Below are 12160 nucleotides of genomic sequence, written 5' to 3' on the forward strand. Positions count from 1 at the left end.
TTTGGGGACAGTTTCTCCAGACCAAAAAATAAATGAGATGGTTCCTGGTAATCAAGAAAGGTTTCTACCCTTTTCCTTACTGGGTTTTTTGGGTTTGTTTGTTTTGTTTTGGCAGCTGGCAGGTAACAGGGATTAAACCAAGACCTTGGTGTTATCAACACCACACTCTGTCCAACTGAGCTCACCAGCCAGTCCCTCCTAAATGGGGTTTTGAAGACAGTCATGGGTACAATCCTTGTCTAGGTCTAAATGATCTAATAAGGAGAAAAAAATAGGATAGATTAAAAAGAAAAATTAGGTAGAATAAAAACGCTATTTGGTGGGCCAGCCTGTGGCTCACTCAGGAGAGTGCAGTGCTGATAACACCAAGGCCATGGGTTCGGATCCTATATAGGGATGGCTGGTTAGCTCACTGGCCAAGTGTGGTACTGACAACACCAAGCCAAGGGTTAAGATCCCCTTACCGGTCATCTTTTTAAAAAAACCAAAAAACGCCATTTGATATTTTTATCAAGAGAATGTGTTTTCTAGACAGGAGGTTGAATCACACCTCATGCTGGAATAAGAGGAAAAAGAGCCTCCTGAGCCCCATTAGTAGTCATTTCATATACTTCCTGAGTTTTCTCTTAAATACTTGACTTAAGATAAATTCATGGTCTCTAGACAAGATGTGATGAGAGACCTGATGGGTTAAAAAAAATTACATGTAAAAATATTCTTCATTTACCCTCTCCTGGGACTTTAGGTAAGAATATAAAAACTCAACCGTCCTTGAGCAGGATGAGCCGGGAGGAATTGGAGGACAGTTTCTTTCGACTTCGTGAAGAACACACATTGGTGAAGGAGCTTTATTGGAAGCAACAGGATGAAATCAAAAGGTACCTACAGTTCTTAAAATTTATAAGCTCTGTCTACACCAGGACTACTAACAAAAAGGAATACATTTTGCTGAGATGTCTATACCTGAAAATGATTCGATTGTCAAGGATGTTTGGCTCCAAAAATAATTTTTGAAGCAATATTGCTTTATTCTGTTTTCTTACAAAATGCATCAACAGACTGTGACCATAGGCTACAAAGCATTATCAAGAGCCTAAGAGATACTATTTTAACCCACAGAGCAGGAGGCTGGTCAGGTTCCTGCCCTGGTCACAAAAGAAGGAATGGAGACAGTGGAATTGTCAAAATTTCAGAGGAACAAAGGCTACAGGGGCAAATAAGAGAAAGGGTCATTATTTACATAACAAAACCAAAGATCATATTGATCCTTTACTATATGCAGGCAGGTCGTGCTTTATATATTAACTAATTTGACACATAAATACTATTAACTCATTTAATAGTATAAAGGAGGTATTATTAAGAGGCAAATGAGGCACAAAGAGGTTAAATAACTTGCCTAAGATCACACCTAATGAGTAGTAAAGCTGAAAGCTCTTAATTCCAAAATACACTGTGTAAAGTGGCTTTAGGTTGGATCTGGAAAGGAATCTGAGATGGGGGTGTGGGAAGATAAACAGATGGAATAATGTGAGTTCTGAAAGTCTAGGGTCCATCTCTAGAACACATTTTGAAGATATTGGTGTCAATGCTTTCCAGCCAAAAACCATGAGGAACATAACTGTAGTTGAGCAAGATGGGTTTATTACTTGTTACAGTTAGAGAAAACGTACACCATGGGCAACTAAAGGCATCTCAGTAAATGTGTTAAAACCTATTACAGCATTTGGGCTTTGGTTGGGTGATTTGGGAGAGGATTCAAGGAAATAAGGATTTGCTTCTGATTTGGTGCTGTCAGAAAATGGGGACAATTTTATGTCTGTGTATCTCAATAACTCTTATCTACAGGGAGGTTAGACCAGAGCAAGGCTGAAGCTGTGATTGGTAAAGAAGTTGCAGTCACCCATATTGGCCTGAAGTGAAGGAGGATGTATTACTATTTTGTAGGTGTGTTTTGCTTGGGTTAGACAAAATTATGCAGTAGACTCTGTCATGGTCTCGGAGTGACCTTGTCTGACATTAGTATTTGATTTTGTCCAACAGGAGAATAACATGGTCTAACTGTGAGCACCAGGCCAGCTTCAAACAACACAAAACTAGCTATGTTGAACTTGTTCCCTGATGTCAAGGGCAGCTTTTTGCTTTCTCGCTGTAACCCCCAGGAGTGATTCAGATTTTCACCAAGAATCTACAGGATTATAGGCTTCCACTGTAGATGAGTACTCTTTTATTTTGGCGGCTGGTCAGTATAAAGAACCAAACCCTTGACCCTGGTGTTACAAGGCCATGCTCTCACCAACTGAGCTAACCGACCAGCCCACACTCTTCAGAGTTGGTGATTCTTGGGCCGGCCCGTGGCTCACTTGGTAGAGTGTGGTGCTGATAACACCAAGGCCCCGGGTTCGGATCCCATATAGGGATGGCCGGTTCGCTCACTGGCTGAGCGTGGTGCTGACAACACCAAGTCGAGGGTTAAGATCCCCTTACCGGTCATTTTTTAAAAAAAAAAAAAAAAAAAGAGTTGGTGATTCTTGGGCTGGCTGCTTAGCTCGGTTGGTTAGAGCGAGGTGCTGATAACACCAACGTCCAGGGTTTGATCCCTCTACTGGCCAGCTGCCAAACAAAAAACAAAAAAACAGAGTTGGTGATTCTTTTATACTGTGGAGATTGTGGGAATCTGGTGAAGTCAGAAGGTTGCATGAGCCAAATAATCTTGCTTCTTGGTTAATAACCAACAAGTACTTGAGATTATGGATTTTAAATGGTTAAACTGGATTCTATCTTCCTGGCTTTGGGCAAGTTACCTAACTATTTTATCCCTTGATTTCTTTATCTGGACCTGAAGTGCTTTGCCCCCCATGGATTTGTCACCCCACTTTCCCTGGGTGACAGAGATGCAAAGGATTACTCAAAGCCCATCTCTTCTGAGCAGTAAGAGGCCCCAAAGTGGTTAACTTACCTGGGAACCCTCAAGCAAGAGGCAACCCTTCCTTGGGAAAATTAATGCCGAATTGGGGTTCTCTTCCTGCATTTATTTTCCAGACCAGGAAGTTACAGGAAGAGAACAAAGGTGGGGTTATAGTTTAACAGTATAGGCTGGTAACTTTCAGTGAAACAAGCCAGATGACATTCCAGTAAGGCAATTAACAAAAGCTTGATCTTAGCAAACATTCCTTCTCCCTCTGACAATTTTCCAGTATGTTTACATTTCAATCAGTAACTCGTCTGTTTTTGAACCAGCAACCTTGCTGTGCCACAAATCTTTATCTTACACCAGAGACTTATAGCCTGAGGAAAATTTCAAGTCCTCTGCAAGGTCAATATTTGAAACTGCAAGACTTTGGAAAACCAGGCCCTGTGAAGTACATATGCTTTTTAGTATATTCCACACTAAAGTGCCTACGATGTGCCATCACTGTTCTAAGCACATTACATATACTAACTTATTTAGTCCTCACAACAGTCTAGTGAGGTAGGTACTATTTTTGTCCCTATAGATGAGGAAACAGAGCAGAGAAAGGTGAGGTGACATGCCCAAGGCCACAGTTGGTAAATGTCAGAATAGGCAGGCAGTGCATCTTAGTCAGCTGAGGTTGCCAAAACAAAATACCATAGACTGGGTAGCTTAAACAACAGAAATTTATTTTCTCACAGTTCTGGAGGCTGGAAGTCTGAGATCAGGGTGCCAGTCTGGTCAGACTCTGGTGAGGGCCCTCTTCCTACCATGCAGATTGCCTCCTTCCTGCTGTGTCCTCACATTGCTGGGGGAGAGAAAGAGAAAAAGATCTTTCACCCTCTTGTTAGAAGTCCACCGTTCTATCTCATTAGGGCCCCACCCTTCTGACCTCATTTAACATTAATAACCTCCTAAAGAATCTCCAGATACATCACAGTAAGGGTTAGGGCTTCAACATAGATTTGGAGTGGGGCAGGGAGGGCACAGTTCAGTCCATTGCACAGTGAGGCCACAGAATCTGATGGTAACAGTAAAATGCATGATTTTAGGTTAAGATAACAAATAGCAATTGACTATCCAGTATAGTTAAAGCTCAATATATACCAGGAGCTATAAAGGAGTAATCCTTAATTTGGGACACATATATAAGTGCGTGCAGAAAAATGGGATGAGAGAGGTAAATATTAAAATGTTGACTTACATTTATTTATCACCCCTTTAAAAATGAGTTGTTTTTTTTTTTTCGTGTCCGGCAACGGATCGCAACCCTTAGTGTCGCGCCTGTACTGGACTGGGACCGGCAACGGAATCGCAACCCTCAGTGCTGCGCCTGCACCTCGCTCAGCCAGTGAGCGGGAACTGGTCTGTATGTGGGATCCGAACCCTCGGCGGGAGCGTCGCCATGCTCCCAAGCGGCACACTGTAGCAGTGCGCCACCGGGCCGGCCCTAAAAATGAGTATTTTGAGGGCCGGCCCGTGGCTTACTCGGGAGAGTGCGGTGCTGATAACACCAAGGCCATGGGGTTCGGATCCTATATGAGGGATGGCCGGCTCGCTCACTGCCTGAGCACTGAGCATGATGCTGACAACACCAAGCCAAGGGTTAAGATCCCCTTACCGGTCATCTTTTCAAAAAAAATAAAAATAAAAATAAAAATAAAAAGTAGTATTTTTGTTAGTATTTTATAAATGACTATAATTTAAAAATAAACATATGCACAAATGTATTGGGAGAGTGCCCCAACGTTTTTCACTGAGATGAGTGTGTGATCACTGCAATAAAATGGGCAAACATAAACACCACAATGTCTCTGCCGTCAAAGACTTACAGTGGGGCTGACTGGTTAGCTCAGTTGGTTAGAGTGCAATGTTATAATAGCAAGGTCAAGAGTTTGGACCTCCATATCGGCCCAGGGCCGGCCTGTGGCTCACTTGGGAGAGTGTGGGGCTGATAAAACCAAGTAAAGGGTTAAGATCCCCTTACCAGTAAACTTTTTTTTTTTTTTCACTGTAGAAAGAATTTATTTGTTTGCCTCATACATGTGAAAATCTCAGTAGTGCATTTAAGTATAAATCCAATCTTTTCATTGAAGGAGTTGGGGAAAAAGTAGGAACTTTAAATTGCTTTACGCTTACATTTGAAAAGAAACCCTTAAAAAAAAACAAAACAAAAAAAAAAAAAAACGATGACCCGGTAAGGGGATCTCAACCCTTGGCTTGGTGTTGTCAGCACCACGCTCACCGAGTGAGCTAACCGGCCATCCCTATATGGGATCAGAACCCCGTGGCCTTAGTGTTATCAGCACCACACTCTCCCGAGTGAGCCAGGGCGACGGCTCTGAAAAGAAACTCTTAAATTTACTGAGAGCATATAAAAAACCCAGACCTAAAATGTTAAGGCATAAACTCTATAATTACTGGGTCTACTATTCTGCCCCCAATGCCAATTCTACACGACAAGATGGCTCATTCCATCTAAAGAGTTAAGTAACACAGGTACAAACTAATCTTGCACTGACTGCTGAAAAAGCGTTAAAATTATTAAAGGTGAAAAAGTTGTGTGTCAGTAGATGACAATCCTGGTCCTTCCTTCAAGATACCGAATCCAACGGCTCGGCTCTTCCCCAAGCTCTAAAACGTACCGCAGTCCACCCTTCTCCCCGCAATTCCTTCTTCCAGGTTAATGGGAAGCTAACCGTTTCCGTGGTGGCCGGGCTGGCCGGGACTCCGCAGGCTGTCCCCGCGTCCCCGGAAAACAAAGGGGATTCCCAGCCGTTGTCCTCGGCGGCGCTGAGCATCACCAGCACTATTACCGGTCATCTTTTTAAAAAAGAAAGAAAGAAAGAAAGAAAAACCCCCAAACTTATAGTGTATTGGGCACAGAAATAAATTAAACTTCTTTTAAAATGTAAATAATAGACCACAGTAAATGAATTCGTATCACAGATCAATTCATGATTGTCACTAAATAAGCTTTAGAAGTAAGAACTGTCATAGAAGGAGAAGCCACGTGCTCTGTTTTGCCATAGGCTGAGGACGTCCTTGCTGCGGATGACCGCTGCGGGCCGGGATCTGCGGGCCGAGGCGGCGGCGGCGCGGCCCTCGGAGCCCGCAAGGCGGCGGAACACGCGGTGGCGACAGCGCCTTTCCACGCACCAGCGCCCCGCCATGCACCAGCGCCCCCCGACGCACCCTCCACACCTCCGGCGCGCCAGTCCCCGAAAAGCCCAGGAGGGGTGAGGCCGAGCCCACGCCCCCGAAGGGGCTAAAACAAGGGGAAGGACCGATGCGCCAGCCACATTTTCCTCGCTGCTTTATTCCGCCCACCGTCCCATTTTGTTCATTTGTTCAGGCTCCCTCCTTTATGCCTCCCTAAAACCTTCTTTTCCCCAGTGGGCTGTCAGGTTCAAAATTCTCAATTCACCATGGAGTACCGCTGAGGGGAGAATCAGATAACAGGAAACGGGAGCACTGCTGGCCGGTTCTGCAGCGGGTATAGTAAAGAGACGCAGATATGACACGGAGGTCCTGCTCTGCTCGGGTATGAGGGGAGTGTTGATACCAACTGCACGTCTGGGCGATGTGGCCAGAGAGCCAGATTTCCAGAACAGCTGAGTCTCTGAAGCTGGAGTTCTCAGCCTTTGGGGGAAGTGGTCTCCTTTAAAACCACGGTCTAAGCTAAGGCCCTTCTCCCAGGAAAAATGCACATACACATAGACAAACTCCGCATACAGTTTCCGTGGGTTCAGAGATTCCCAAAGCCCACTGCTGAAGTCTAGGACTAGAAGTCAGGCTGTAAATGTGATGCATGCCAGTTGCGTCTTCTCTCCCTATATTCCAAGGAGCTGACTCTGAGGTCTGGCTTGCTCTGGCTGCTATGAAACCCAACCTTACATCTCCCGGGTAAAGGCACCCTATTCCCGTGGACCTAAATCAGGGTTGAGCAGCCTAGGTGAAAGAAATCTACACACAGCATTTTATTTAAATACTCTTGTTTTATTAATAATTTATTAATTATTTTATTATTATTTAATCATCTTATTTATTATTAATTTTTATTTTTAAATACTCATTTTAATAATTTTATTATTAACAAGTACCTATTTCTTTTGTTTAGTATGGTCCTATACTTTCAAGCCCCCTACCTCAGACAACCAAACCTTTGCAAAAACAGCTAAAAGTTAAAAAAATTCAAAGTCAAAAGCTCAGTTTCATTTAACAGTTCAGCATTTTGGGGCACCCATTATGTACCAGGCACTAGAGATGAAGATGCGTTAAGGTTTACACACACAGTCCTTGCCCTGGACAAGCTTGCACCTTTCTTTCTTCCCATTTGTACTCATTCACTCGAGAGTCTGTTGTGCTGCTGATTTATGAACTTTGTAGTTGCAGTTCTATGCAAGAGTAAAGAAAACCTCTCCTCTGGGACCAGTTTTCATATAAGGATTTCCCTCAGATCTCAAGGCTCCCTATGTCCAGCACTTGGTGTTCCAGTTTCAGCACTTGGTGTTCTGGAGGGTACTGTTGCCAGAACCTGCATCTTTTGCCTAAATTTTCAGGGCTAAGAGACAGGGTGAGCTACACAGCACCTCCCACATTCAAGGAGCATGTGACAAATGGAAAAACCAGAGGTGAAATAACCAGTGAACCCAGCGAACTGTGAGTTCTTTTCTTTTATCCTGTTTATGCTGTTACTCCTGCAGCTTTAGCTGAAAGTGCATCATTTAGGGAACAAGTTGTGTGTATGTGTGTGGTTTTTTGTTTTTTTGTGTGTGTGACCGGTAAGGGGATCGGAACCCTTGGCTTGATGTTGCTCGCACCACGCTCAGCCAGTGAGTGCACCTGCCATCCCTATGTAGGATCCGAACCCGTGGCGGGAGCACTGCTGCGCTCCCAGTGCCACACTCTCCCGAGTGAGCCACGGGGTTGGGCCCCTGTGTGGGTTTTTTTTTTAATTTTATTTTGGCAGCTGGCCAGTTCAAGGATCTGAACCCTTAAACCTTGGTGTTGTAATACCATGTTTTAACCAACTGAGCTAACCAGTGAACACTCTGCCCCCCTTTTTTCAGCAGCTGGCTAGTACAGGGATCCCAACCCTTGACCTTGGTGTTATAAGACCGTGCTTTAACCAACTGAGCTAACCAGCCAGCCCTCATTTAGGAAACAAGTGAATGTTGGCAATTTAGAGTCTTTCCATCGTAATCAGAGAAGATAAAAGTCACCCCTAGGTCAAATTCCAACTTCATTGCTTAAAAATGAAAAGCATCTCTCTGTCCTCTGAGGAAAGGAAAATAAAGCCCTTTCCTCAATTGAAAGTATTCCCTCTCTTTCCCTTTATATTTTTACCCCTTTGGTCATAATTCATTTATACTTCTGTTTGACATTTGAAAACTGTATTTTGTAAGATTTTCCTCCACAGGTACCGAGATTACTGACTCTTCCAATTTATTTTTATATATGTGAGAGCCCAATTCTAAGCCCCATAACAACAGTTTCTACTCCTTTTGTGTCCTTTGTTCCTAATTTTAACAATATAATTTCTTTTAGCAAAGTCATAATTATGGTTAAACTCATTGGACTATGCAGGCTTAACAGTGCCCACATTATGGACAACGATACTATGCAAGTGGAAGAACCAGCCAAGTCTCCTGAGAAGATGTGGTCCAAAGTTGAAAATTTTGAGCAGAGTAGCTCGTTGGAGTGTGCTCAGAAGGCCGCAGAGCTTCGGTAAGAGTGTGACATTCCATGCCTCAAACCATAATGAACTGAAAAAGTAACAGATTCTTATTTGCTCATTTCCTCTATCTCAAAAGAAAAGAGAATGTTTAAGAGTAAATCCAATCTGAGAAGTAGACCCGGAGTCCTTAGTAAGCAAGAAATGAATTAACTAAAGAGGATGCTTATAGATAATAGAATATTTGCTGCTTCACTTCATAGAAGTTAAAACTATTTCATCTTCATCAACAGACAGGCGTTCTCAGAACTCACAGTGCATCAGTCCCTGGAGAGCTTTTTCTTTTTTTTTTAATAGACTTTATTTTTTAGAGCAGTTTTAGTTTCACAGCAAAATTGAGCAGGAAATACAGAGTTCCCATATACCTCCTGCCTCCACACACGCATAGCCTCCCCACTATCAACATCCCCCATCAGAGTGGTACATTCGCTACAATTGATGAGCCTACACTGACCCGTCATTATCACCTAAATGCCATAGTTTACATTAGGGTTTGCTTTTGGTGTTGTACATTCTATGAGTTTTGACAAATGTGTAAGAACATGTAACCACCATTATAGTAACATACAGACTTTCGCTGCCCTAAAAATCCTCTGTGCTCTGCCTATTCTTGTCTCCCTCCTTCCTTACCCCTACCAACCACTGATCTTTTCACTGTCTCTGGAGTCTTACCTTTTTCTAGAATGTCTAATAGTTGGAATCATAACATATGTAGCCTTTTCAGGTTGGCTTCTTTCACTTAGGAATGTGCATTTAAGGTCTCTCATGCCTTTTCATGGCTTGACAGCGCACTTCTTTTTAACAGTGAATAGCATTCCATTGTCTGGATGTACCACAGTTTATCTACCCATTAGCACTGAAGAATATCTTGCTGTGTCCAAATTTTGGCAGTTAAGAATAAAGCTACAATAAACATCATGTGCAGGTTTTTGTGTGGATATAAGTTTTTAACCTGGAGACCTTTTAAAACCACAGATGCCTGGGCCCCACCCCAGAGATTCTCTTTCACTTATTTGGAGGTGGAGTCTAGGCAGTGTAATTTTGAAGATCTCTCCAGGTGATTCTAATGAGCAGAATGTACAGACACTCCCCGCATCTGGTGTGTTGTGGGAAAAGAGGAAGGCAAGAGACAAGGGAAAGAGACTGGTGCACAGTCAAGGGGAAAAGGTGCTTAACTCTGTCCATTCTCAGGGAGAATATTTTAGCACCTTCTTTCTACAGAGCTACCATTAAGGAGAAAGTAGAGCTGATTCAACTTAAGAAGCTCTTACATGAAAGGAATATTTCATTGGTAGCAACAAAAGCACAATTAACAGAAGTTCAAGAGGTGAGTTGCCATCATCAGCTGTACTTTCTTGGGGGGGGGAAACCAATTAGTTAAACGATGAGTACTATTTTCTCCATTTTACAGCAATTCAGAGAGACCAAGTTACTTGTCTAAAGTCACACAACTTATAGATGATATTCAAACCCAAGCCTTGCAACTCAGAGTTCATTCTTTCCCCAACATTTCCCATTATTTCTCTATTAGAAAGAAGGCTCAAGTCCTGCCCACTAAGAGGGAATTTAGTGGAGTTAACATGTGCCAGGGTTAAGGTCTCAGTGAAGGATCTCCTAGAATGTAGTCAAATTGGGAAGCCAAGAGCAGTCACAGGGGAAGGAAAGGAAACCAGCCTTTACTGAGCACTTTCAATGTGCTGGGCTCTGTTCCACATACTTACAGCCATGATCTCTTTTAAGCCTGACAGTAACCATTAACGTATGAGGGAACTGCGCCTCAAAGAAGTTAAGTAACTTTCTCAAGTCATAAAAATAGTAAGGGGCATAGCAAGATTTGAGTCCAGACTGGCACCAAGGCTTTTTTCTTGTCGCCACACATTAGAAACTATTATCTGAATGGTGGAAATAGGGTATCAACGGTCTAAGTAATGGGTCAGCAGCATTCTTTTACTGAACAAATATTTATTGAATACAAGGAGTTGTGCAAAGCACTGGGATACAAAGGTTACAGAGATAAGTAAGACAGCTCCTGCCTCAAGGAATTTATAGGAGAGAACAGCCTGTGAACAAGCACAACAATACATAAGCAGGGTGTGGGGGGACACAAAAGAAAGTGTAGTCGGACCCACCAGAGGACAATGCGCAGGATCAGAGAAGAATTCTTAAAGGAGTAGGTTCATGAATAGTAAATACTGAAAGATAAGCAAGTGTTAAAAAGGGTGCAAGAGGGGCCAGCCCAGTGGCGCACTGGATAAGTGCGCCACTTGGGAAGCGCGGCGGCGCTCCCGCCCGAGGGTTTGGATCCCACATGCAGACCGGTTCCCGCTCACTGGCGGAGCGAGGCACGGGAGCAACGCCGAGGGTTGCGATCCCGTTGCCGGTCCCCGGTCCGGTACGGGGGCAACACTGAGGGTTGCGATCCGTTGCCGGACACGGAAAAAGACAAATAAATAAATAAATAAATAAATAAAAAGGGTGCAAGAGAGGGAAAGACTTTCCAGGGGAGAGGAGGTGTAGGCCAAGGCACAGAGATAAGAAACATCAGGGAGGGGGGGGTCATGGAGACCATACTAGAAATTTAGCCTTATCCTGTAACAATGGAGAGCTGAGGAAGGGTTCTTTTTTGGGGGGTGGCTGGCCGATCAGAACCCTTGACCTTGGTGTTGTAACACTATGGTCTGACTAACTGAGCTATCAGGCCAGCTTATGTGGAAGGGTTCTAAGCAAGTTGATACCATGATCAATTTTTTTTCCCAAAAAGATCACTATGCCTTTTTTTTAAATGTCTGGAATATTTTGAAACACATTTTAATAGATTTTTTTTAAAGAATACTTTTGGAAAACTATTATAAAGCAGTAATAGTGATTAATTCTGGGTAGTAGAAATATAGATGACTGTTATTATATATAGTCTTTATACCTTTCTGGAATTTTCAAATTTCTCAAAAATCACGAAGCCATGAGAAAGATCATCTGACAGCAGAATGAATGATAGACTGGCTGATACAAGACTGGAGGCAAAGAAATCAGATAAAAGACTACTGCAGGCAGGGGTCTAAAAGGAAACAGGATGAGGGTCTCAACTAAGGCAGTGAGAGAGATCTGCAGAGAAACAGACCTATTGGCAAAGGTTCAGGAAGTAGAAGAATGGACTTCATCACCAAAGGGGAGGGAGTGAGGGAAAAGTAGAAATGAAAGGTAACTCCTGGGTTTCTAGCTTGGGTGATTAGATGATGGCCATGCTGTTCATAGAGATTGGATCTGGCTACAGTTAGCACTGTCCTAGGTACATCTGTTCTGATAAGGATTACAGGATCTTTATGAGGCCAACCCCCAAACCTAAGTTTTGTAGAGAACTATGCATATGCTTGTATTCACTTAATCTGGTTAATTCTGGTAGCATTTAAAGAATGTGGAAATACAGTAAAGAAAGTAATTTAAAGTTGTATTGGTAAATAGCTGTTTTTATA

At 43.0% G+C, this 12160-nt stretch overlaps 1 protein-coding gene across 1 annotated transcript in view; it reads left to right on the forward strand.

The window, feature by feature from the left end:
* The first annotated feature begins 780 nt into the window (after window positions 1–780).
* The window catches only part of RPGRIP1 (retinitis pigmentosa GTPase regulator interacting protein 1), a 62041-nt gene continuing 50661 nt past the window's right edge, over window positions 781–12160 (forward strand). Inside the window, exons 1-5 of the mRNA XM_008574073.1 lie at window positions 781–878; window positions 5986–6170; window positions 7516–7615; window positions 8552–8683; window positions 9912–10017. Coding sequence (XP_008572295.1) covers window positions 781–878; window positions 5986–6170; window positions 7516–7615; window positions 8552–8683; window positions 9912–10017 — 621 coding nt within the window. The remainder of the gene's footprint in view (window positions 879–5985; window positions 6171–7515; window positions 7616–8551; window positions 8684–9911; window positions 10018–12160) is intronic.

Source organism: Galeopterus variegatus, unplaced genomic scaffold (assembly GCF_000696425.1).
Source record: "Galeopterus variegatus unplaced genomic scaffold, G_variegatus-3.0.2 Scaffold994, whole genome shotgun sequence".
In the NCBI taxonomy this organism is placed as follows: domain Eukaryota; kingdom Metazoa; phylum Chordata; class Mammalia; order Dermoptera; family Cynocephalidae; genus Galeopterus; species Galeopterus variegatus.